Source organism: Grus americana, chromosome 3, assembly GCF_028858705.1.
Source record: "Grus americana isolate bGruAme1 chromosome 3, bGruAme1.mat, whole genome shotgun sequence".
Taxonomy (NCBI): Eukaryota; Metazoa; Chordata; class Aves; order Gruiformes; family Gruidae; genus Grus; species Grus americana.
The window spans coordinates 28,079,095-28,106,314 of NC_072854.1; the positions used below are offsets into that span (position 1 = coordinate 28,079,095).

General features: G+C 38.1%; 1 protein-coding gene across 1 annotated transcript in view; it reads left to right on the plus strand.

Moving 5' to 3' along the window:
* PRIM2 (DNA primase subunit 2) overlaps positions 1 to 27,220 on the plus strand; it is a 121,135-nt gene that overhangs the window by 74,203 nt on the left and 19,712 nt on the right. The window contains exons 9-10 of the mRNA XM_054822955.1: positions 4,373 to 4,445; positions 5,577 to 5,762. Of these exons, the coding sequence (XP_054678930.1) occupies positions 4,373 to 4,445; positions 5,577 to 5,762 (259 nt within the window). The remainder of the gene's footprint in view (positions 1 to 4,372; positions 4,446 to 5,576; positions 5,763 to 27,220) is intronic.

Consider the following 27,220-nt stretch of genomic DNA (forward strand, 5'->3'; position numbering starts at 1 on the left):
TATTTGAGCTTTTGAGAGTCTGAAAAGTAGAATTTTTTCTTCTTTTTTCCCCTCCCTCCCCACTCCTAACATTGGATTTTCTGTCCTTGCAGTAAAGTTTTCTACCAAGTCCAGATGTAGAGGTAAGCAAGATTGAGAGAGTATGTCCTCTTTCTAGCAGTTACTTCTGAAGTCTTATTTTGTTCACTTACTGTACAGGAGAACTTTTCTCTTTGGGCCTCCCCTTCCCAGGCCAATCCTTTCTACAGATGCTAGGAAGAAGTAGTTTTCTTTAGCTTAGCAATTTTTTTTTCAGTATCGCTATGATTCTAATAAATACTGCGGGGTACAAACAGATAATCTAAAGTGCTTATGGTAGAGCAGCTTAGGAAGTTAACCAGCACTCATCCTGGGATATAACAACTGACTGGTCATTTTCCTAAACGGTTGTTTTACCAAACCATTTCCTAATTGGTTGTTTACAAAAAAAAAAAAGTCACCTAAGTCACAGCTGCTTTCTGTTGTTCTATGCTTCTGGTTTAGGCTGGAGAAAAGGAGGCTGAGGGGAGACCTTATCACTCTCTGTAACTATTTGAAAGGAGGTTGTAACTCCATGTGGGTGGGTGGTGTCTTCTCCCAAGTAACAAGTGATAGGACAAGAGGAAATGGCCTCCAGTTGTGCCAGGGCAGGTTTAGATTGGATATTAGGAAAAATTTCTGCACCGAAAGGGTTGTTAAGTAGTGGAACAGGCTGCCCAGGGAAGTGGTTGAGTCACCATCCCTGGAGGGATTTAAAAGATGCATAGGTGTGGCACTTAAGGACATGACTTAGTGGTGGACTTGGTAGTACTAGGTTAATGGTTGGACTTGATGATTTTAAAGGTCTATTCCAACCTAAATGATTCTATAATTCTATGACTTTTGGATTATAATTCTTGTTTTGTTTGTAGTTTGCCTAAGTAAAGTGGTACAGATCTGGTTCTACAAGGAAATTTAGATACCTCTTTAGTAGAATGAGTAGTAATAGACATACACAGCTCAAATACTTTTAATTATTTATCCGTTGTTGGGTAATGAAAAAATCTATTAAGTACAGTAAGCTTACCTAGTGCTCCAGTGCGTGTCAGAAATAAGACTAAAGAATGAATGCATGTATAATTAAACAAATTATTTGTACTGTAGTAAAACCAACTCTTAGCTATATATTTTTCACTCTTTACAATATTGAAATGTCACAAAATAATCTGTAGCACTTAGTATCACCATTTAGCTAAATCCCTTTTTTTCTGGAGTTAGCCTCTATATGCCTTGAGAAGATTTAAGAAATTATCTGTGTAAGTTACTTGAAAAATCCCTCTTGCACAAATAAATTTTTTTCTTACCCAGACTTTGCAACCTGATTTTTGGATGAATATGCTGTATCCAAAGCCCCTGTTTGCTTTATTGCCTGCCGTACTATCAACTCCTGAGTTTGGTTGGGTTCTGCTGTAACCATTTCTCTTGGCCTATTCTGCAGCCCTGCATATATCCTCATTCAGGAAGTCTATATATTTAAAAGCCAGGCATTAGATGCTTGTGTTTGTTTTGAAATTACTTTGGTGACAATGTCTACATGAGTGTCTCTGCCCTAGTTTAAGGTTACCTGAACTTGGCTCAGGTATCAGAAGTAGCTTTTGCTAGTGTAGGAATGAAAGATGAGGCAGCACATGCAAAGTCCTGTGCTATTTTGGCTAGACACTTACTGTTAGGAATTAACATGTGTTTCTATGTCTGTACAATTTAGTATATACAGCAAGTAAGGTGTTACATGACACAACTCTGAGAACAGCTCTATGAACCAACTGGGTGGATGATGGGAGAGCAGTAGATGTTGTCTGCCTTGACTTTAGCAAGGCTTTTGATACTGTCTCTCATAACATCCTTGTTAGCAAGCTTAGGAAGCGTGGGTTGAATGAGTGGTCAGTGAGGTGGGTAGAGAACTGGCTGAATGGCAGAGCCCAGAGGGTTGTGATAAGTGGTGCTGAGTCTAGTTGGAGGCCTGTAGCTAGTGGTATGCCCCAAGGGTCAGTACTGGGTCTGGTCTTATTCAACATATTCATCAATGACCTGGACAAGGGGACAGAGTGTACCCTTAGCAAATTCGCTGATGATACTAAGCTGGGAGGAGTGGCTGACACACCAGAAGGCTGCTCTGCCAGTCAGTGAGACCTGGACAGTCTGGAGAGCTGGGCAGAGAGGAACCTAATGAAATTCAACAAGGGCAAGTGTGGGGTCCTGCACCTAGGGAGGAGTAACTCCAAGCACCAGTACAGGTTAGGGGTTGACCTGCTGGGAAGCAGTGCTGCAGGGAAGGGCCTGGGAGTCCTGGTGGACAACAAGTTCTCCATGGGCCAGCAATGTGCCTTTGTGGCCAAGGCGGCCAATGGTGTCCTGGGGTGCATTAAGAAGAGTGTGGCCAGCAGGTCAAGGGAGGTTATCCTCCTGCTCTGCTCTGCCCTGGCTAGGCCACGTCTAGAGTTCTGTGTCTAGTTCTGGGCTCCCCAGTTCAAGAAAGACAGGGAACTACTGGAGAGAGTCCAGCGAAGGGCTACGAGGATGATTAGGGGACTGGAGCATCTCTCGTACAAGGAAAGGCTGAGAGAGCTGGGTCTGTTTAGTCTGGAGAGGAGAAGACTGAGAGGGGATCTGATCAACACTTATAAATATCTAAAGGGTGGATGTCTAGAGGAAGAGACCAGATTCTTCTCTATGGTGCCCAGCGACAGGACAAGGGGCAACAGGCACAGACTGGAGCACAGGCAGTTCCATCTCAATATGAGGAAAAACTTCTTCACTTGGAGGGTGACCGAGCACTGGCACAGGCTGCCCAGAGAGGTTGTGCAGTCTCCTTCTCTGGAGATATTCAAAACCCACCTGGACGCCATCCTGTGCAACCTGCTTTAAGTGATTCTGCTCTAGTAGGGAGGTTGGACTAGATGATCTGTAGAGGTCCCTTCCAACCCCTACCAATCTGTGAGTCTGTGAACAAATAAAACAACATTGTGACCATTGTGACAACAATGTGATGATTAAACTAATATAATGAATGCTTATAACAATTTTTTTTTAACATGCTCTGGTCAGATCTGTTGTTATCTCAAACCTTTGTGCCAGCTTCCCCAGTTGTATCTGGAGTGTGGTGTTCTATACTAGGGAATATCCCTTTGGCCAGTCTGGGTCATCTGTCCTGGCTGTGCTCTCCCAGCTTCTTGTGCACCTGGCAGGGCGTGGGAAGCTGGAATGTCCTTGACTTAGTGTAGACACAACAACTACCTAGCAAAGAACTAAAAACATCAGTGTGTTATCAACATTATTCTCTACTAGAAAAAAAACCCAACTCTATCTCAGCTGAAACCAGGACAATGTCCTAGGTGATGGGACAGAGTGCACACTCAGCAAGTCTCAGATGATGTACAAAACTGGGAGGAATGGTTTAGACCAGATGAGTGTGTTGCCTTTCAGATGAACTTGGACAGTCCATCTCTTTGGATGGAGAAATGGGTTTATGGGAACCCTACGAAGTTCAACAAAAGGGAATACCAAGTCCTGCATCTGGGGAGGAATAACCCCATGTACCACTACAGGCTGAAGAAGAACACTCTTTGCTGCTTGAGGGATGTGACCCTTCCTCTTTACTCAGCACTGGTGAGGCTACATCTGGAGGGTTGTGTCCGGTCCTGGGCTACCCAGTACACATGAAGAGAGGTTGAGAGAGCTGAGATTGTTCAGCCAGGAGGAGATAAATTTCAGGAGGGATGTGTGTGTGAGTCTTATCAGTACATACTGATAGGTGTCTGATAAGGGGTGAGTAAAGAAGACAGTGAGACTCTTCTCAGTGGTACCCAGTGATAGGCTGGGGGCAATGGGCACAAACTGAGATATAGGAAATTCCACTTAAACATAAGAAAACACTTTTTTACTGTGAGGGTGATCAAGCACTGGAACAGCTTGGGTCAGAAGGCTATGGAGTCTTTGTCCTTGGAGATGCTCAAAACCCAGCTGTATGAGATGCTGAGCAACCTGCTGTAGTTAACTCTGTTTTGAGTGGGAGGTTGGACTAGATGATCTTCAGAGGTGTCTCAGCCTCAACAGCAGCATGATCCTGTGATCTGAATTCTGAATGACCCCTCACCACTCCTTTCAGATACAGGGACGGAGGGTTTCTTTACCATGTTGACTCTAATGTTAGTTTTATAAATCTTACATAATTGTCAAATACTGTTTTCTTGGTTTTGTCTGATAACAAAATATTTGCAACCCTTAATTGGTAAAATAATTTTTTTCTAAATTTGTAAACTAAAAATATTTTTTGAACAGTTTTAAGTGATGCTGTACTGTTTGCTTTGTTTTTCAGCCATTCTTACGTTGGCCCAGATTACAGCGTGCAAAAGAACACTGGAAAAATTTCTCTAGAACAGATCGATGCTGTAAGTCCTCTGTTTATTGAGTTGTATTTTGATATGTAACTTTTCAAATTCAAGTACTCTATGTAAAGACAACATATAAAACCTTTATCTTTTTTTGATTCATATTTGCTTTGTAGCTCCTGAGAACTACTTGAATGAAATTGAGATAAAGTTTAAAATGGAGCAGAATTTACTGAAAATTCATCTAATCAGGATTTAGACTGGAACTATAATGAGTTGCTTAATTTGCTGCTTAATTTTGTGTACTTTCACAAATACCTAACATAATTAAAACCATAGTTTCACAAAATTTTCGTATTTAATAATTTTGCAACCCATGATGTTTAGTTTATGATTATTGCATTGCAATATTAGTCTTTTCACTGCTCTTCTTTGGGCTTCTGACTTCAGAAGGGTTTTTCAAACAAGGAAGTAAATAAAATGGATTGTAAAACCACATCAGTGGTGCAGAGACAATTAAAAACACATTGTAACTCCTTTATCTGAACTTGAGAAATCATTTGTGCTTGCAGTGTCCATCTTAACCATGACAGTGTTTCTTTGGTAGTGAATTCCATGGCAAGACTCAGATATTAAAAATAAAAATGCAAAGCCCAAGTAAACTTGAATGTTATGGTTTTTTTTTTATCTCTGAGATCTTGCTTTATAAGAAATAGTATTCTTCAGGGAAAAAACCTGCAGATTGGTTGCAATGATTTTACTCCTGCTTGCACTTTTTCAAAGATGTTTAAAAAAAAAAAAAAATCCCCTCTCCCAACCCCCAAAAAGTCAAAAGAAGGTCACCTCACCATTCCAGAAGCTAAAATAAGGAAGAAGCTAGAAACATTGTAAGGGAACTGTGGATGTATTTTTCCTGACAGCAATTAAACCTGTGTTACTTTGTAGCTGAAGATAGTCTGAGACTACCACCTGTAGTACTCTGTCCTTTGGATTTTGTTCTTGAGATGATTATTGGATTTGATGGCTTATGGACACACTTGGGTTATCATCAGTCCCAAGGTGCTCTGTACATGCATATCTTTTCTTCCAGCCATTGGCTCCATTAGTGGAGCTAATTAATAATCAAAATGAGCATATATCCGACAAATTTAATGATCGGTATGCCTTAAACACCAATTTTTCTCTCGACAGCTTTCTGTGAAATCATTCCCTCTTTGCATGCGCCAGTTGCACAAAGCCCTACGTGATAACCATCACCTCCGTCATGGAGGCCGTATGCAATATGGATTGTTCTTAAAAGGCATCGGCTTGACTCTGGAACAGGCACTGGAATTTTGGAAGAAAGAATTTATTAGAGGAAAAGTTGATGCAGACAAGGTAATTAAAAAAATGAAAAATATCTAAATATGTGAATGTGAGAATGTAGTTAATGTGTACATTGTGCTACATGTTTGGATAGATGCTTGTTAAACTAGATAATTGAGCAAAAGGCAGAGCGATGCCTTTTAAAGGTGGGGTGGGTTTTTGTCCTGTCTTTGCTTATGATTTTACTTATTTTGTTGGTTGGTCTCCTGAAGCATGGGGAAGAAAGGCAAGCCACAAAGAGGCTTTTTATAGATGAGGACTAGAAAAATCTTACTTTACCACTAAATCACTAGGAAACCAATGTCCTTTATGAAGTACAGGTACTATGTGACTAAATTAATTCACCAAGCAGGTAAGTAACCACAAACAGTACCATCTGAGAGGCAAGATTAGCCTTTTTTGTTGGGTAATTAAAAAAAAAAAATTGGATAGCTGTGTGTGAGGTGATTTTGTCTTAGCAAATTTGCAGTCTAAGAATAAAAGAAGAAACTGGAGGTGAATGAAGACAGAAGATTGTGTTCACAGAAATAGTGAGAAAACGCTGTGAGCAATGAGCAGTATTATTGATGTATTAGTCATTGGCCTAACCCTTGCCAAGATTTTTGGGAGTATTGTGAGTGAGGAAAGTGTAACATACGTGTGCTGTCTCTTTGAAAGCATGAAAAATGTATGCTAATTTTTGGAGATTTGTGACCTGCTCCTTACCTTAAACAACCTAGGTAGAATCAAGCAGGCTTCCTCTCTCAACCATCTCTGCCTGGCCTGCGGTATGTGTTAGAGCAGATGTTTCAGACCTTGTATCAGTTTTGTTTGGACTGTGATACTTTGCGTCTAGTATTGTGAGATTTCAGCTTTCCAGAGTACTATGAAGTATTTTGGAGTGTTTGGTAGACAGTCTTTCATTAGCTTAGGTTCTCTGAGACATGGCTATTTATACAAGATATGAGGCAAAAAGTAATGCTGGCTACAATGAATTACGGTAAGTATGTCTCTTTCAAGTCCTGGAAGACAGATCAACTGATCTGCAGATTTTTTTGGGAAGGGGAAAGGGATTTGAAAGTATGCATGAGTACCTAAACCTCTAAATCTAGCTCCTTAACTGGGATGTGATTTAAGAGCAGATAGGTTTTTTTGTTAAAAAAGAAATCCAAAATACATTCCCTTACAAAGACTTCAAGAAAGGATTTGAAAAGAAGTAATAAATTTTGCAGTTGAATGCCTATTAATTACTAGCTGAATTCAGGAAAATACAGACTCTTCAGCTGCAATTTCCTGTACTTAAAGGAAATTGAAAGAATAAAAACAAGCTAACACAAACAATAACAATGTAAATATATTCATTTATTATTTCTATTTTAAAAAAAATAGTGCGAACAAGTCCAATTCCACCTGTCACCGAAATCCGGGAATAAACCTCGTAACACCAATGTAGTGTTAAAAGGCAGGCATTCTTTATTGCAGCGCTGGATGCACGGGGGATAGCTCCACCCAACGTGCATGCCAGGTGATCACCAACACACAGGGTATGTAGGATCAAAACATACATATTCATCGTTTATCTCAGAAAGGGCAGTCCTATGGTAATCATTTCTTAGAATCCATTTCCATATTCTCCTCCCCGTCACGCATGCTCAATGATTTGAGTCGGTGGTCCTCAAGGGTCTCTGGTGGTCATCAGTGGTCTCACACCCGTGTCCGCTGCGTGACCCTCTTCTTGCAGGCATGCACAGTATCCTTGCTGTGGATGCACCTGTCCATAATGACTTACTTCATAAGATTAATATCTCCAAACCTATTGTTCAGTTTGGTAGGGACTGTACATGGAACATAGCAGCATTGTACCTTGCCATGGTCAGTTAGCTTCATTACCTATTACCTTGGTTACAAACTAATTATCTCAACCTGATTCTATAGTTTCTGTTTCACGGCCCCTATTCCACAGTTACACACCTACTTGTGCTTTGACCCTACATACATGTATGCCCATGTATGAAGACGTAAGCACCTTGGATCCTGTTTTCAGTCACAGGGTTATGACTTTCTAGTATAGCATCTCTCTTGATAGACCCTCGAAATAGATGAAGTTTTATGGTCCTGTGTTTAGCTTCAAATTTAGAAAGCACATTGTGAATGAAGCAAGGGGTTGTAGTTACTGCATTTTTCACCAGCAGGCTGCTATTTCCATGTGATTTTCATTCTTCTCAGGTTCTAGATAACTAACTTCAGATTGGAGTAAAAAAAAAAAAAAAAGCTGATTTTTCACAACTGTAACTGAAGTCAGTGGCCTGTGATTTTTCACAGTAAAATATCATATAATGTTTAATGTCCTGAAAAAAATTGAAGATTAATACAATTCTTATTGGTACTTTTGTCTTCTGACATTCTTATTTTCTGACACTCATGCCATTGTTCCTTTCCTGTGGAGTGGAGATAATGATACTGTTTTTGTCTTACTGGAGCGTTTGGATACTTGCTAAAGACTAAGGTTAATTATTCATTACTGACTGGTGTATTGCAGAGAGGGAGTGTCAATTTGCTGCAAATGGTTATGGTTTCAAAATTTTAAGTTCACGGTTATCTTTAATGGCTGCAACATTTACGCCAGTTCTCAATCCTGTGAATTCTTGGCACGCAACTTCAGCAGGAAGGAAGTTACCTTGAACACGTTAGCATAGGCACAAAGAAAATTTGCACCAAAAAGAACCTCTGCTGTGCTCTGAATCGTTGGTGTGGATGTACCCTAGGGCTCACTGATAAAAATACCGTAGAAAAGTTTGTAGGAAACAATATTTTACCTTTAGAGCGGAATCTGTAAAATATATTGTCAATGAAGTGTGAAACCACGTATTCAGTGGAAAAAAAAAAATCAAGTAGCACTGAAACCGGTAGAGACGCTTTGTTGGCAAGGGGACGGGGAATGATCATGTACTGGCATGTTCACAACAGAGACGAATGCAGAGGGCAAAATAAAGCGTTTTTTTTCTTTAGCCACTGTAATTAAAATCACTCTGCAAATTGCTAGGCTAAGAGTGCCTAAATGGTAAATCACTGTTGCTCAGATGATAGGATCAACTGTCAAATGGTGGTACATGTGTTACTTCTGACTGAATGATTATATCAGTTGACTTCATAACCTCAGTGTTATTTTAAGGCTGGCTGTTTTTTTTTCTATAAAATGTAATCTTACTCTAAACAGATATTAATTCCCATACGTTCTTCCACATCCTGTTCTTGTTACTTAAAAAATAACTTCCCCCCCTCAACGAAGAGGGGGGCAACTCTAGTAAGCTTTTACAATACTTGAAACAAGAAAGTAATAAGATGAATCAAAGCAAATTAATAATTACAGTACAGTTGTAAAAATGCTCCGATGCTTGAAAATAAAATCCTCTTATAGTGCCGTTACTTGGCTGTTACTATTTTCAGATCTATTTGTATGATTAGTCTGTGAATGTGAAACCAGAGACTTGAAAGATGATGCAGTGTTTAGAACAAAGGAAAGAATGAAAGCTGGATCAGTTTCTTAAGGCATTATTCAGTTACTTCCTTAGCTAATAGCCTGGAATCAAGGTTTTGATACAGATGGATGACTGAGGCAACCCATCACTTTGTGCTTTCCTTTGCTACAGATATGCTTGTTATATATATTCTTTTTAGCAGTATTTGGTGCATGGTAGTACGAAATGCTCTCTTCTAGTACTCTGCTTATCTTTTTACAGAACAGTTGCTGGTTGTGCACTTCTGTGTTGAAAAGTAATTGCTTTGAAATTACGATTTGATACTGCACTGATTTTTCTTATTTTTGTGTATTCTGCTGAAGTGCATCTGAAAATTGCGCAAGAGTTTTCTTGTTTAATTTATTTATTTAATAAATCTCCAAAACTTAAGCATTGCTATCTTTACAAAATTATCCTGATGACAGAACAGCTTTCTGGTCCTTGTGACTTCTTACTGAGAATGAGACATGGCTTTTTAGCCCCTGTGTTCTAGGACTCTTTCCTGGGGGATGTGGTGGCATTCAGGCTACTGAAGCCTCTTATTCTTCCTGACTTAATTTTCCAGATTATTTTACTGCAGTTTCGTATGGCTTGTTGTTTTCTGTAGCAGTTGATCACAAGTGGCAATGAACAGGTGGTTTTCTAGTTATCAGAGATTCCTGTCTGAGGTATAACTCTTCATCCCTTCCCACTAGTGAAGGTCCTCATGACAGACATTTTCCTGGAAGAAGGAAGAGGAAAGTTTGCTCAGACTTAACCTTGCTCAAGGTCTGTGACAGGTAAAGAAACAAACCCTTGACAATAAAGCTTTTGAGCTTCAATTGATTATTAATATATTCTAGATGTTTCTTCCACGCAAGATGATCATGTATGAAACCAAGGACAGACAACTTCCCAGCTATATACTGCATCAATATGCAAAGGAATACGTCTCCTAATCTGTTAAGAAGCAATGAAACTTTGGGATGAAGATACAGCCCAATGAGATAGTTCCAGTGATTTGATTTTCCTGGCTCTTCCATTTCTTTTCCAGATGATCTTAGGAGGTCCTTGAATCTGGATTCAGGAGTGAGGCTTTACCTTAATTGCAAACAGCTGCTGGTGTATGTTTCTAACAGGGCCAAGCAGAAATTCCATGACGGGGAGCTTAGACTAGAGACCTCCTGAGGTCCTTTCCAGCCTGAATTATCCCGTGATTCTGCATACAGGTCTGAATACAGGTAAAAGTACGTTGTGAGGGCTAACCACTAGAGGGAGACAAGATCATAAGGAATAAACAAATATAGCATATAGATGTATATTAGACGTGCTTATACTATAATGCTTTGTAGGTCTATACAATTACATTACAAAACGTGCGCCTCCCCCTCCCCCCTGGTGTATTTAAATGAAAATAGAAGTAAGTACTTGAAATTCTGCAGGGCAGTGCATTTAAGCACACACAACTATCCACAATGCAATTTGTAACGCGTGAATGATGTGGTGGTTCTTTAAAACAACCTCCACCTTCTTAAATCCCCAGAAATATTTTCTTTATCAGTCAGTTGGTTACATTTGGTTTTGATATTTTATTTTCTCATTTGTTTGAGATTTTGGGGGTTGATTTGCAGCTAGATTTTTTTTTTTTTTTAACTTGCCCCCTTTGTACTGGGTAATGGTGCCTACTATTTTGGGAACGTATTTTGATTCATATATCAGAAAAGTATCTTTACTCTGTCACATGTTTAATTATAATTCTATAATTGATTGTATTTTGCTACTTTTATTCTTGAATTACTAAAACTTTACAAATCTGCAGCCTAGAGTGACATGTTGAACAAGCCACAATTTTTAAACATCTAAGTGATAAAGATATAAGTATAATTGAAATTCTTCTATATAGATTAAAATGTGATCTTTTTTTAATTGCACATCAGTAGTACTGTAATGGAAAGAGATGGCTAGGCTTGAATTCTCCTGAGATATATAAAGGCTACTACAGAACTTTAAGAAAATGTTTACTGTCTTCTAGGATATATTAAAAAAAAAAGTAATAAAAGAGCAGCATATATTACCTGTAAAATCTTATCCTCTGAAATCTGTGGAAGTGGAAGAGTATATCATGGTAACAAAGCATTAATACAGTTAAGCGTATTGTCCTTGCTTTCATTGGCTAGCAGGGGACTAAATAGTCAAGTTCTTGATTAAATTGTATTTTTGCATTAAACTTATCATAAAATGAAATAGAATTTTTTTTCCTTCCATGAATGACTGTAAAAATTAGTTTTGGTAGAACCACTTACTATCTGTATTTCTATTTCATTATTTGGAAATTATCCTTTCATAGTCTAGTAGCAGTGGGATAAAACAAGTGCATTTTAAAGATTTTGAGTGAATCATTTTTATTCTGTATTGGCAAAATGACATTCTATTCATAACATTATTGTATGTTGAATGGCTATGCTAACCTAGTATATCTGAGCATAAAGAAAGTCAAAATACTTTTGTGATATGTTTCCAAATGTTTTTTGTATTCTACAAACAACGCTAGCTCTTGAAATTACTTTAATAGCAGGCTAAAAGTGATTTGAGAAGAAATATGAAAATGCATTTTCATTTACATGACTCATTTTGATTCCCAATCTTACTATTGAATTTACATTAAACGTTTTCTTCAAATGCAAGTTTGAAGAAAAAAAACCACCAGTAATGTGCAATTGTTATGGGGATTTCAAGACGGTAGGTGATCCAAGTGCATGCTAGGCTTGAATAAAAATTAATACTTGATTTGAATTTCAACTCCAAAGGATAAAGGAAAGGACTTTCAAATTTCACTGAGTTCTTTTGTGTGGTTTTGGTTTGGGGTTTCATTGTGGGTTTGGAGTTTTTCTTGTGTTGTCCTTTGTGGCATTCCTCTGAACAGCCAGGTCTATGAAATCAGAGTATTTGTGCAAAACTGTCAAGTGACTCGACCAAGATGCCGGTTGTGATACACTGAACACTGAGTTCAAAATGTCCATAGTCTGAACTCCATAGTCATGTTAGTTTCCAGAAATCGGCTTGATGGCAGTGAATCAGTCATCAGGAGTTCTACTCCGTTCATACAGCTTCCTTGATGGGTTTTTTTGCATATAGATTGAAGCCTGGAGGTTAACAGGTGCATTGTTCCAGTGGTACAGAACTGCTGTTGAAGGTGATACTTATGTGAAGAGAGATGGCTGCTGAGATTGATTTGGAGGCGTGTTCTTGGCTGAAGAGGATAGTCTGGAGTTCGTTTTATATTTTTATTAAACAATATGTAGAAGAGGTATTTTGAGTGAATTTGTTTTATAGTTAAAATTTATACAACTAGGCATGAGAATTAAAAGCATGACTTGAAGCTGTAAGTGCATGGATTGCTGTTGTTGCATCTGAGTCAAGCTGAATTAGTACAGCTTTCTTGTTGGTTGCAGCTAGAAAAAGATTTTGTTTTCTTTCCTTTGGCTGTAGTAATTTGCTAATAAGCAGCAGTGACAAGCTGGACTCAAACAACTGAAAATCCTGAGGACTTATGTTGCGGACAGCTATTATTCTTCTGTATGAATGGTTAGAGCTGAGCCTGAAAACGAGGACTTTCTTGCAAAACCTTTGTGGTCTGGCCGCAGAGTTTAGTCCAAGGAATCATAATATCCTTCTTTAGCTGAACGGAAGGAAGTTTCAATTGCCTTTAAAACTGGAGTTTTTTTGGCAATAAGTGTATCACAGTAAGTATGTTAAGTCTATGCAAGATCCATGCTATCATATATTTGAATTTTTATTTAGAGTTATGTTTTATATGTGGGAATTTGTCCTTTCTGTCCTGTGCGCGTTCATTTATGCTTGCCAGCATTCCCCTTCTTTTGTGGAGCACTTCAGAATTTTGAAACACTCCGATGAGTACTGTTGGCATATTACTGACCTACTGGTCTGCATGGTTTGATTTCTTCAATTTGTTTTGTATACCTGTCGACTGAAGCACTAGGAAAGAGATCTGTAATGGATTCTGGAAGTGAGAGGACTGAGAAAGCATGCTCACAGGGGTTGCATTTGATTATATTGCAAGAAGTAGGATCAAACGTGAATAACTTCTTGCAGAGTCCTGTTGAATTCTGCTAAGTCATAGGAAGGAGCTGAGATAGGATTTGTCACTGACTGTATGAAATGTGAAGAATATTAGCAATGCTTATAAACATATACCCCTGGCCCGTGGCTAGAGGGAAGTCACTGTCAGCGTTGTCAATGTTACTTCTGTTTAGTGTTGTAGACACAATCATTCTGAAAAGACTACAGAAAATTAGCTCATCTAGTTAGAGCTAGAGATAGCTGTTTGCTTCCCGTTTAATTAAGCAGTTGTTTGCATCAGACGGTGATTTTTATTAGGACTTAGTTAAACAGTAGTATGGAATTGCTGTCCTTAAAATAACATGTCACATTGTATTTATGGACATTACTGTATAATGCGATTAATAATACAAATTTTGTAAAGCAGTTGATAATATTTCTACTTTCCTGACAAATTGGAAATCCTGACTTTGCTGCAAAGGGATTTATTTACCAGCAACATCTACGCTATTCACGATACTCACACAAATGTGTGCAAGTGTGTAGGTATTGCTGCTCTGACCTCTTTATTAAATGAAGAATATGTGTGTTCTGTGGCTCTTTCTCTCATAGCCCATTTTACTTCTTTTTCCAAATTAAGCAAGTAAATGAAGCACATCATAGCTCCAGTTGACATATAAGAAGTCAGATGATAAATCATATGTGACTGTAAGATTAGATGTTCTTTGTGATACATAGTAGAAATGTCCTACCACTTACTTCAGCAAAATATGATGAAAGTTATCAGGTTTTCACCATTTCTGCCCATATGCAATGTATGTAATCATCACTGAAAAGGTACTGTTAACTTACAACTTCGTATATATACATATATATATATATATAAATGAATATCTCTATGGAGAGAGAGAGACTGTGTATATAAAGTCTGCACATGATTTAACTGTATTCAGATGTTTTAAAAATTGGATTAAGAATAGTAAATACATGGTAAATGATGCGTAATGTCCTTTTGAATTCAACTAGTTAACTTGGGTGGTATTTAAATTTACAGGTTGAATATTCACTGGTAAAGGGGTTGCCCACCCCTGCACTGAAGTAACGATGCTTTTTAATATCAGTTAAAGGAGTTATTGGTGTTTCCAAAATTAGCCACGTTCACCTCCTCGCCCCGCCCCAGTGGTAGATGCTGCATCAATTCCTTGTACCTTTTGGCGGGGGAATAATCTGCAACTTCACTTGGTATTGTTTTCTTTCAGCATGCGTTAGAATTTTGTTTTGCCAGCCACATCTGGTGTTCTGAGCACTAGAAGGAATAAAACCAAAGCAAAACCTTACTTTTTTACCTTTTTACTTGTAAGAATGTATTTTACATTAAACCAATATTGCCTGACCTTTTAAACCCAAGGTCCTTACTGGTTTATCAGTAAAATTAAGGATACTAAAGAGAAAGTGCCTTTGGGACATAATTACGTAGATTTAAGAGAGTGATGTAGTTTTAATTATGCCCTGTAGCTAATGTAGATGCATATTAAACTCAATCATGCTTCTGTGTATTTCTCTCTGAAACTTTGTTTTTTCAGGCCTTAAATTACTAATCAGCATATCAGTATATCTTAGTTATCTAAGCTTACTGAATATTGACAAGAATCTGTTTCACTATTTGTCATTTTATATTTTAATTATTTTTATAAGACAGTATTTTTGTTACAAAACTTTGTGGGTTTTTTTAAAAAAAACACCCTTAGAATTAAAAACCCCCTAATTTTTGTGTAATGGATTCAAAATCTCAAAGCAATATTTCTTAAATGGAACTGGTATAAAAACATTATTTTTCACTATAATTTTGTTTCATGGGTGTTATTCAAATAGACCACAACTGATGATGATGTATTAGAAAACATAAATAATTTTAGACTATGATATATTTGGAGGTTATTGTGTGGACACCTAAATATTCTAGGAATCACAGTAATAAGTGCTATGGTAAAAATCTGTTCTCTTTCACTCCAAACACAATCACTCTTTCAGTTGCTACCAGATTTCTCAGTTATGTTCTTTTAAAACTGGAATTCCCTGGTCTTTGTTATGAAGCAAGTTACGATGGCATTTTCCTATGATTACTTGCTTTAAAGTACTTAAATTTGTTCATCTTTTTTTTTTTTTTAACCCTGTTAAAAATGTACTTATTTGCCCTTAGTTTTGATTTTCAGTTTTCATCATCTGTCTTACATTATACAGGAAAATTTTGGATGGTCTTTCAGCTTGTAGCATGTCTTACAGAGAAGAGCTTTAGCTGTATAATCTCTCTTCTAAGACATTAATTACAGTGCTGGCATAATTTTAGTGACTTTTTTAGCTGTACAAGCTACCATAAAAAGTAGGATCATAGTTGTTAGATATTAGGCACTGAATTCTGTATTTAGTAATCTAGTGTATGAGCAGGTTAGTGATAAGGTTCTTGCACTGACAAGAATGAAAGCAATAAGTATTTTTCCTGTACTAAAACTAATTTAGATCAGAATCTGGTGTCTTATGGCTTGTTTTATTCCCAGCAACACACATTTACTTTCCATACTGTAGTATCTTTTTAGAATTGTGTGTGTAAAAATGGATGTTAGAGCCAGACCTTTAATTTTTGAAGATTCCTTTTGTAGTCTTGAACCACTTGTCAGACTTGCACTTTATTATCGCTGTAGAAAGACTGTGTACTTGTCAGAAGAGGTTTCTATTTTATTAGCCATCACAGCAGCAGCAAGTCAGTCAGTCCATGACATTTTAAGAAAAATAATAGATGGATTTGTCTACTCGGGTGCCAAATTTCAAAGTTCAGCGATTGTGAAATATCTGAGTGTCACTAAATATGGTCTTTAGCAAGCTCTGTCGAATACCTTCGTAACCATACAGCTCTCTCTTTATAGCCATCTGCTGAAAAATACTTGCTGTACGTTCCCACGCACACCACCAGTAATGTCTTTAAGCTCTTCAGCTATTTACCCCAAGTTCTGAGGCAAGGGATAACTGTTTTTGACGTGCAATTCTATTCATCTGTATCTTTTTATTACCTTGCAGGACAAACTGAATGACATAGCAGGTCTCTTCCAATTGTGTTCCAGTGCTTTTTGAACAAAAAAGTTTTGAAAGAATAGTTTCTTAATCTCGATATAATTGTTTGAAATTAATAAAATAATTTTAAAATATTGTTCAGATTTCCTGTAATCATATAAACTGACTTCCAAATCAAAATCCAGAATCCTGTATACTTTGCCTTCTCTTTTGATAATGTCCATGTAATTGTTGTAACATCATATAGCTGTCAAATTGCATCTGTCTATATTCAGCTAGCAAATCGTGGGTATATTTCATATTCAGTCATCCAGAAAAGCAGCACGTTGTATCAAATGTGCACTCTGCTGATATACCACATAGGCACAATGTAAATAATAATGTATTTTTACTTTCAGAATTGATTTAACATTCTGCTGCATGTCTTTGAAATCTCTTGAATCTCATGAATAAAGACAGGACAGCTCTTTCATACATTATTTGTGCTATGCACAATTTATGCTTCAGAAATTTAATATATTGATTTAGGAAAGTTAAATTACTATGGTAGAGCCTAAGTATTTCAACATTATAAAGGTTGTTACTTCTTGAAAGAAGGTTAGGTTCTGATTTTATATTGTCACGTACACTGCTATTTAGCAGTGAAACTGAATTCTGCATGATGTGGTATGCATATGTGGTCCTTTCTTAAGTCCACTCACACAAGGAGGAAAAACATGTCCATCAAATACCTTTCCCCCTGCCTCCTTCTCCTTTCCGCTGTTGTACATGGGGGAGCAGAAGCTAGTGGTCTTTATGCAAATTTCATTGTTTAAATCCATTTTAAAAAAATATTTTTCTAATTCATCAGCTTAATGGAGTTGGGTTTGGGGCATGAGAACTGGGGCAATACCATTGGGCTCTTTCTTGTATTTTGCTACCAGAGTTATTTCCCTGTTTTTAGAACCTTACAGCAGGCACTAAAAATCATAGAATCATTGAATCATTTTGATTGGAAAAGACCTTTAAGATCTTCAAGCCCAACGCTTAACCTAGCACTGCCAAGTCCACCAGTATACCATGTCCCTAAGCATCACATCTACATGTGTTTTAAATCCCTCCAGGGATGGTGACTCAACCACTTCCCTGGGCAGCCTGTTCCAGTGCTTGACAACCCTTGCGATGAAGAAGTATTTCCTAATATCCAATCTAACCCTCCCCTGGCACAACTTGAGGCCATTTCCTCTTGTCCTATCACTTGTTACTTGTGGGAGAAGAGACCAACACCCACCTGGCTACAACCTCCTTTCAGGTAGTTGTAGAGAGTGATAAGGTCTCCCCTCAGCCTCCTTTTCTCCAGGCTAAACAACCCCAGTTCCCTCATAAGACTTGTGCTCTAGACCCTTCACCAGCTTCGTTACCCTTCTTTGGATGCACTCCAGCACCTCAATGTCTTTCTAGTAGTGAGGGGCCCAAAGCTGAACACAGTACTCAAGGTGCAGCCTCACCAGTGCCGAGTACAGAGGGATGATCCCTTCCCTACTCCTGCTGGCCACACTATTTCTGATACAAGCCAGGATGCTGTTGGTCTTCTTGGCCACCTGGGCACACTACTAGCTCATATTCAGCCAGCTGTTGACCAACCCAGGTTCTTTTCTGCTGGGCAGCTTTCCAGCCACTCTTCCTTAAGCCTCTGTAGCGTTGCGTGGGGTTGTTGTGACTGAAGTGCAGGACCTTGCGCTTAGCCCTGTTGAACCTTGTACAGCTAGCCTTGGCCAGCTTGGGGGATTCTTGGGGATCTTATTAATGCTTATAAATATCTAAAGGGTGGATGTCTAGAGGAAGAGACCAGATTCTTCTCTATGGTGCCCAGTGACAGGACAGGGAGCAATGAGCACAGACTGGTACACAGGAAGTTCCATCTGTGTACGAGGAAAAACTTCTTCACTTTGAGGGTGACAGAGCACTGGAACAGGCTGCCCAGAGAGGTTGTGGAGTCTCCTTCTCTGGAGATATTCAAAACCCGCCTGGATGCCATCCTGTGCAACCTGCTCTAGGTGATTCTGCTCTAGTAGGGAGGTTGGACTAGATGATCTGTAGAGGTCCCTTCCACCCCGTGAATCTGTGATCTCTCTGTAGACCCTTCCTGCCCTCAAGCAGATCAACGCTGGGGTGTATGTTACTTCTGAGACAGTTCAGAGCGATCTGGCAGTAGAGCTGCTGTTTGCGTTCTCCCTGCAGTCAGGTCATCTTTTAATTAATGATGAATTGTCAAAAGTTAAGGAAAACCGGAAAAAAAATTAAAGATGGGAAAATAGCCTTGTGCATTTTAAAACAAGCTTTCTTCTGTCGTTGAAGACAGAAAGACTTGTCATACTTGCAGTATAATTCAAATATGTCTTGATTACAGTGCACTTTGTGCTAAGATAGAATATAAAAGTGTCTTTATATGTAAGCAGTTCTCCTTATTATGTCAGGAAGGGCTAATATCTGTTTTTCAGCACTTCTGTTTCATTTGATGATCATCTTAAAATGTGATTTTATGTTTTGTTGTGCTGTTAATATAAAAAAAAATTTGTTTTTCAGCAGACTTTTTACAGAGAGAATGCCAGTGTTCTTAAGCCAACCTGTGCTTTTTGGAGAGCTCCAATATCAAGTTTACTCTATGTTCAAAAGGGTTGACAAACATCAAATTTCTGTGTACGGTTTTGTGTTTTAATGACTTAGTTTTGCCATTCTTTTATGACTGCATCAAAAAAGTTAAGTCTACATGTTTCAAGAGTAGACATAAGGAAAAATTCCTCAGTCTGAGGAAACTTATTCATTACTCAGGCTCCTTTCCAATCATCAATTTATCAAAATATTTTTTAATCTGCACTTGTACTGGGGCTTTGCTGGTATCTTGAGATATTATGTGATTTGGCCCTTAATATCCTTCTGTTCTGACACAAATCCTTGTCCCAGAGAATTAACCATATCTCAGTAAAAGACAGGTTTTTTGCCACAGTTGTATCACATTTTGGTAACTTCGTCACTTTGATTGTTTGAAGGATATTCTCCAACCCAAGTCACTGGATCTCTTTGAGTGATGCCACCGCTTCTGGAAATCTGAGGCTTAGGATAAAATTGAATCTTTTGGACTTTATTGTATCTCATTACAGATTAGATTGGGTTGGTCATAGATTTCTAATGAATGAGGACTGCTTTGCTAGTGGACTGTCATAACCTGATGGTAATAGCACTTTACTGCTCAATCTCATGATCAACGAAGAAGGCCCACCTTTGTTTTTTTAAACTCACCTGGCTTCTTGTGTGCCTTTTGTCATCTAATGCTGAACTTGGCTTCAGATGTTATTCTGATCAGTGTATAGATTGAGGAATAACAGTCTGTAAAGAATTCCTAATAACATTGCTACACCTCAAAGGTGCTTGCAAGGGGATGCAGTAATAAATTAATGAAGTAATTCAATAATATCTAATCAGTCAAGATGGGGAGCTTACTCAGGTGAACTCCCTATGCAAGGTACATGGTTTTAAAAGGGAAGAACAATTCTGTGGTTTAAGTAGTCCAAAAAGTGTACAAAACCTTCCAGTCTCTGCTTCAAAGATTGCATATTTAGGCAATGCTGCGTAGTTCAACCAGCTTGTAAAATACAAACAATTCAGTGAGCAAATAATGTCTTCCACTGTGTCAGGAGGTGGTTGCTCTTTGGAAATGATGCATAGACAGAGAACTTCAACTGTCGTGGTTAACTTGCTCAGATCTTTTGACACTCTGGCAGATGTACTAAGTAGAACTGGAATATTGGATAATGAGCCAGACTTTCTTGGATTAATTCCAGTATCCTGTAGAGGTCTTTGAAATTGGGAACACCCTAGCAGCCTGTGTCAGCAGCAGAGGTCTTCAAGAGCAGATCAATAGGCACTGTTCCTTTGGACTCATTTCTGGTGCTGTGGTTGAACATGTGTCTGTTGTTTTAATGCCAAGAGTCCTCTTCAAAATGAGGCAGGTCCTGCTCATTTTGGTTGTCTGAAATGGCTAAGACCATTTTTCCCCAGATCTTCTCTCATTTTTGAGTTTCTCTTCTGCTATCCCAGTGACCTCTCATACCCTGCCAAAGTTCCGGTTTGTTGTATAGCTGCTTGGATAGCTTTGCTTTCTGGTATGCTTTTTCTCCTTCCTTAGAAGGAAAATTATTATTACTAGACTGAAGGAGCCTGCCATGTCAGACTGTTGAGTTAAATGGTAACAGTTTTCTGTCTAATATTCACACTGGACTATCTTCCATGAAGCAGAAGATCTCCCAAATATCTAGGGTATGAGCTGGAGCCAAGAGCAGTGTCTCTTCTCTAAATCTCTTCTGAAGCCCATTTGGCTGCCACTTTGGCCTGTTGGAGTCTGGGCTGCTGAATGCCTCTGTCTTCTCATCCACAGCTTTAAGAAGTTGTTATGGGCTAGTGAGAATAAACCCTCTGTCGGCATGCGGTCTAGACCTCATGTCCCAGTCCTGCTTTTTATTGCTGATTTGTCTTATAACCGGAGTCCAATTGGATACATTTCAGGATTCTTCACAAAGTTACAACATATCTCCATGCTCAATCAGTTTTCTTTCCTATTTCTTCCCTGTACGTTTAGGTTTTTATTGTACATGCTGATCTAGGTTATAGTATATGCTACAGTACAATAGATCATGAGCTACATGAGACTGCAAATGCATTACATGTTGACTGTGCTCAAATAAAACTATAGAGCATCACATGAGAGCAGTCTTGTTTAGAGTATTGATAGGGCTTGGATAAACAGTAGAAGTTCAGGTTTTGTACTTTGCATGAGTCCCTGGCTGGTCTTCATCCATCTTCTCTGAAAACCTGTAATTCACGCAGCAGTGGTATACATATAAGTATGGATTTCTCCCAATTCTGATACAGGCTTAATGAATTTCTTTTCTCATTGGTATACATATTCTTTACACTGGGATCCTAAGATGCCATTATGATCAATAGAGATCTAGCCTATACAGTCAATAGTGTCTAGAGAATGATTTATTTAATGAGCCTCTAGGTGCCTACCTTAGGGTAAATTGAATTGCTCCCCAGGCTCCTCTGATTGCATTGACCTCCATTGACAATAATTGGAGACGTCTGGATTTAGATGTCTAGAGCTGAATCTTATTCCTATAGATGCACACAGTTAGTTACTATTCTACTTCCATTTAACTTTTAGTCATTTTTTTATTGTACCGCATGCCAAATTTCTGTTTACTTTGTAATGTTAACACTCTTACATCTCTTTCAGTGATAACGCTTTCTGTGTTCTGCTTTGCCACTAAATGTTTTAGGGACTTTTATTCTCTGTCTACCACTTCTGATGTAATTAACCTCATTAATTTACTGCTTACCTTCTGCTGAAAAATACACTTCCAAGTTACATCAGTTAACTTCTCTGAATATTCAAAAATGTGAGAAACACTAAAAATCATCAGCAGAAAAATCTGAAAGGCCTTGTTGTGCTTGTAATTCATGGAGTACCAGAAGTGCGGTGTGGGGTTTTTCCTCACTGAATGAGATTCCTTGGTTTAGAAATAAATTATTGAATTGTTTTTTCTGTCTCACATTAAGCTTTCTAGAGGAGTGTGTTTTGGAGTAAATATTTAGTATAGTATTCAAGATTGTTCTCTGATATTAGAAAGACTTTTCTTAAGAGTTCCCTAAAACCGTAGAGAATGGTCTGCAGAAATTTGTTGAAAATAAATTTGATTTATTGAGTGTTCATTTGTTATTTGAAGGGAAGTACCAACGTATTTTTATAGATACTTAAGAAAAGCACAGTATCTCTTATGGTGCTGATGAATATTGCCATTCTAATTCTACTGTTTAATTCTTGTTTAAAATAAGATTTAATATTTTCTTCTATTTAAAAACAAAGCAACAGAAATTCTCATCACCTATTCAGTGTTAAATTACCATGTAAAATACTTATTTTCTTGCTATAATTTCCAATTTCCTTATAATTCTTGATTAGAATTCATAAACATGACTATTTCATTGTGTAGTTGTTTCATTTGAAATGACAAGGAATTTACACCTCTATGTTCAGTAACACTCTGAACTGCCAGCATGAAACTTTCAATATTTTCAATAAGATTATGTATTAATTTATTAGTGGAATTCTGATATGGGTGAAATTGTCACCTACAAACTGATTTTTGCCTTAAAATGGCTGTTCTTTCTCTCAGGGTTTTTTTTTTTTTTTTTGGTAGTGTTACTCACTGGAAAATTTTGCAGTAGGTTAAGCAAATATTTAGAAAAATTAATGGTTCTTGGGAATTATCAACACAGTGATATTCATAGATACATAGCATTTTTACCTTTTTCTAAGTTTGTAATTTTTGGAAATGTTAACGATATTTGAGAAAATGACTAATATAATTAGCAGAGTACTATGTGAAGTAGCGTTTACCTTTGTGACCGCCACATGCTGTTATACCCATGGAAATTTTGTTTTAGTAGCAGTCTACAAAAGAACAGTCTTCCCTGTGCCAGTTTCTTGTTCGGAGACTTCAGTTTGTTTGAAAGCAACTCCTTCATTGTTTGCTCCAAATCTGAATTGAAATGTTTATTCTTTGACCATGTGTTTTGAAATGCATCTTCTGAATTTTTTCAATATAATGTACGTGAAACATCAGACAAAAAAAAAAGTATTGATAACTGATACAGAAAGAAAAATTGCAATGTCTTGAAGTAGCTAATAAAATCTTTCATAGATGACCAAGTGTGTGCCTAAGAAAAATCATGTTGTTATGGGAGATGGCTTTACAATGTGTTGTGCTGATAATTTGATGCAGTGTCTTAAGTCAGAAGACAGCCTGCTGTGGGTTATTTTATACTTTTCCTGATTCAAAGTCTTGGTCCATGTACATGTATGGAGAAAATGTGTACGTTATTGTGTATTTCGCTAAGTTACATTAAGGCAAGCTTGGAGTACTGTAAATAAAAGCCTACATTGTCATATTTTTGCATGAGTGGTGTGGGGTAGCCCAAAAACTAGTTCATCAGCCATACAGTTTACACTTATGTGGGTAGTATACAAGGAATCCAACTGATCAAAATTCTGCTGATTTCCTTGTGGTAGATGGAGCCATCTCCAGGGCAAAGCAATTCTTGCCTCATGTGTTTTGAAAACCTGAAATCAGAGGGGAAGAAACTTTTTGTACTTGATGTGAATGGGTCTGTGATGATTGCTGCACGTGTTAGAATTTTCCAGCTCAGTTTTAGCTGATGTCTCTGATCTGTACCTTAAAGCATAGGCATCGTGCCACAGTTGAGAATTTAGGATAAATTGAAACTTTTTGTCGCTGGCAGATGGAGAAGCATTTATTTGTGCTCCTAAATGACAACTGTGCTTGGGAAAAGATAACCTCAAGTTGAGGTTATTTTAAGAGTGAGCTTAAAAAAAAAAAAAGTTGCTTGGCAAAAGATATGCCAACTAAGCAGTGTCAATAGTAATGATTTGAGTGACTGCCTAGGAAATGGATGAAAAAGTGAACCAATTACTTCAGAAGATACACAAGTTTGTGTGATAAATGTATGAATTCAAAGCTGTGATCCATACAGGCTCAACAATTTTAGACAGGAAATTACCCAATGACTTTTAAAAAAAGGTGTTGAACCATTACTACTTTGAATTTTGCAGAGTTGGAACTAATCTGGTGGTCAGCCAAGAAGCTAAACAAAATTACTGTAGTCATTTTGCTTAGCTGTAGACTTTAAATAAATAAATCTCCCAGTACTGTAAGAAATAGATGCATAAAAACCTATACAAGTTCCACTTTAAGTACTTTCATATACATGAAAGTTTTGCGGAAGTGTGGACCTGAGCACGCAGGGCTTGGAAGACCTGTCAGCAAGTTATTTTCCATCCAAATACGCATGATGAATATAATAATTGATAAAATTTATGGAGGACCTAGTTCTACTTCCAGATACTAATCTGCAAATACGACAAGTGATATAAGGAAAGTGACTCTCATTGATGACATGATACTTATTCTGCAGTGGCTGGAATGCCTTGGGAATGTTGTTTGTTAGTGTTCTCTCTTTTGAAAGTCTCTTCAGTTGTATCAGATTGATAATTGTGAGGCACACATGATCCATCCTTCCCTGCTTTGTTCAATGAAAGCTTTTCTTCAAAGGAAAGCATATACCTGCCAAATGGTCCATTTGATGTACATCCTCATTCCATATCCAAAGATCTTTTTGTGCATTATTTGTGATCAGAATTTATTGAAAATAGCATTTCCTTAAATTCCTATCTGGAACATGGCAATCTGGTATTATGCTATACCAGTTGCAAATTTATAACTTGTATATGTATATTTTTTATATACCATTTTATTTATACCTTACTTATACCTTAATTTACAACTTGTATGTCTTCTAGTGAAGGCTGTCTAATATAGTATGTGTCTTAACTAACAGTTACAAGGCAAATTACTCTGCATTAGTCTGATAGGTGAATATACCACATAAAAGCAAAATATAAGTTCCTCGCTACAGTACAATCATTTATACCCAGTGAATTGTCCCCCAGCCTCCTGGATTCTGGCTTTAGACTACTGGTTTAGTCCCACTGATCAGTGCTAAGAGCTTAGTTTCTTATAGGGAGAAGTCATCTAAGAAAGCCTTAGTGTCACTTGTTCTGGGATACCCAGGATCATCATTAGTACATTCGGTACCATACACTGGACACCTCGGTTCATTACGACAAATACTGATGCATAAAAACTCAAAACTACCCACTTGTCATCAGCAGTGCACTTCAGACTAGGCATATCACGTGCATCCTACAGCCATGCCTGGAGCAAAGAGAAGTCTTCAAAAAACTTTATATCTTCAGGGATCAAGTTAAAGCACAGATAGTTGACTTTCAGTCTTTTAAAACAAAAATGCACACTGCTGCTAATCCCAAGATTTGTACATTCCAACATCAGAGTGACAGATTTTGATAGAGATGTTGTTGAGGGGTTGTCTTTGCCTCTGCTTCTTGACTTCAGTGTGAACCAGTTCGTTGCTTAAACAAGACTTACTTCTTGATCCCTTTCTCCCTCACGAAAGCCACAACCCATCCACCCAGCACATAAATTACATGTCTTGCGGATTTTGGAAAGCTCAGAGACCTAAACAGAGGAAAAATAACTGAGATAGTTGAGATGTGGGCCGTACTGTTAAAAAGTTGCAGGGAATTCCTTCTCACAAGTATTACCAGTAGTAGGTGACCCAGTACATGTAGATACACAATAGTGTAATGATGTTGCTTTAACATTGCTGGTTTATTGTAACTTTGACAGTAAGTTTCCACTGATATTTAGCACAGACTATAATGGGATATATGTGAATAGTCATTTCTATGATAATAGAATATTTTTTTGCCTGTGTATTCCTGAATTTCCTTTGTCTCAATGGAAACTGGCAGGAGAATACAAGGTAAATGCACCAACTCGCGCAGCATCTTTATTGTTGAGCAAGTTCATATCAGGCTTCAATAGAAACCTTGTAGGTTCTTATAGGGCCATCACCAAAATGTTTTTTCAAAAAAAGCTGAGTTTTCACCTTTTACAGTGTTTTGCCATAATGACCTTATAGTAGATTGCAGTTAGAATATACTGTAACAGTAGTTTTACAGGTTTTTATACTGTTTATCTGAAATAGTTTAAACCCAAGCAATTTATATCCAACCTGTCCCAAGACCATGTTGTGTTATTATGTAGCTGTTGTTTCTATTTACTGCACGAGCTGCTTCTCAGCATAAAATAGTAACTTAGGTAGTAAAAGTAATTTCTGTGGGCATTGAGACAAGTGATGTGAAAAGTACAGCTCAAGATTTTAGTACACAGAACTGTTAAAAAGGGGCATTCATTCCCTGGCAACCTAAGCAATACATCTTGAAGCACTCAAGATTTGCTTTTTTCTTACAAAAAAAATAATTTCATAGAGTCATAGAATCATTTAAGTTGGAAAAGACCGTTAAGATCATCAAGTCCAACCATTAACCTACCACTGCCAAGTCCAACCAATAAACCATGTCCCTAAGCACCACATCTACACATCTTTTAAGTACCTCCAGGGATGGTGACTCAACCGCTTCCCTGGGCAGCCTGTTCTAGTGCTTGGCAATCCTTTTGGTGCAGAAATTTTTCCTAATGTCCAATCTAAACCTCCCCTGGCACAATTTGAGGCTGTTTCCTCTTGTCCTATCACCTGTTACTTGTGGGAGAAGAGACCAACACCCACCTGGCTACAACCTCCTTTCAGGTAGTTGTAGAGAGTGATAAGGTCTCCCCTCAGCCTCCTTTTCTCCAGGCTCAACAACCCCAGTTTCCTCAGCCACTCGTCATAAGACTTGTGCTCTAGACCCTTCACCAGCTTTATTGCCCCCAGGTCCTTTTCCACTGGGCAGCTTTCCAGCCACTCTTCCCCAGGCCTGTAGTATTGAATGGGATTGTGACCCAAGAGCAGGACCTGGCACTTGGCCTTGTTAAACCTCATACAGTTGGCCTCAGCCGATTGATTTAGCCTGTCCAGATCCCTCTGTAGAGCCTTCCTGCCCTTAAGCAGATGAGCACTCCTGACCAACTTGGTCATCTGCAAACTTACTGAGGGTGTACTCGATCCCCTCATCCAGATCATTGATAAAGACATTAAACATAAGTGGCCCCAGTACTGAGCCCTGGGGAACACTGCTTGTGACCAGCTGCCAAACTAGATTTAACTCCATTCACCACAACTCTTTGGGCCTGGCCATCCAGCCAGTGAAGCGTACGCCCGTCCAAGCCATGAGCAGCCAGTTTCTTCAGGACAATGCTGTGGGAA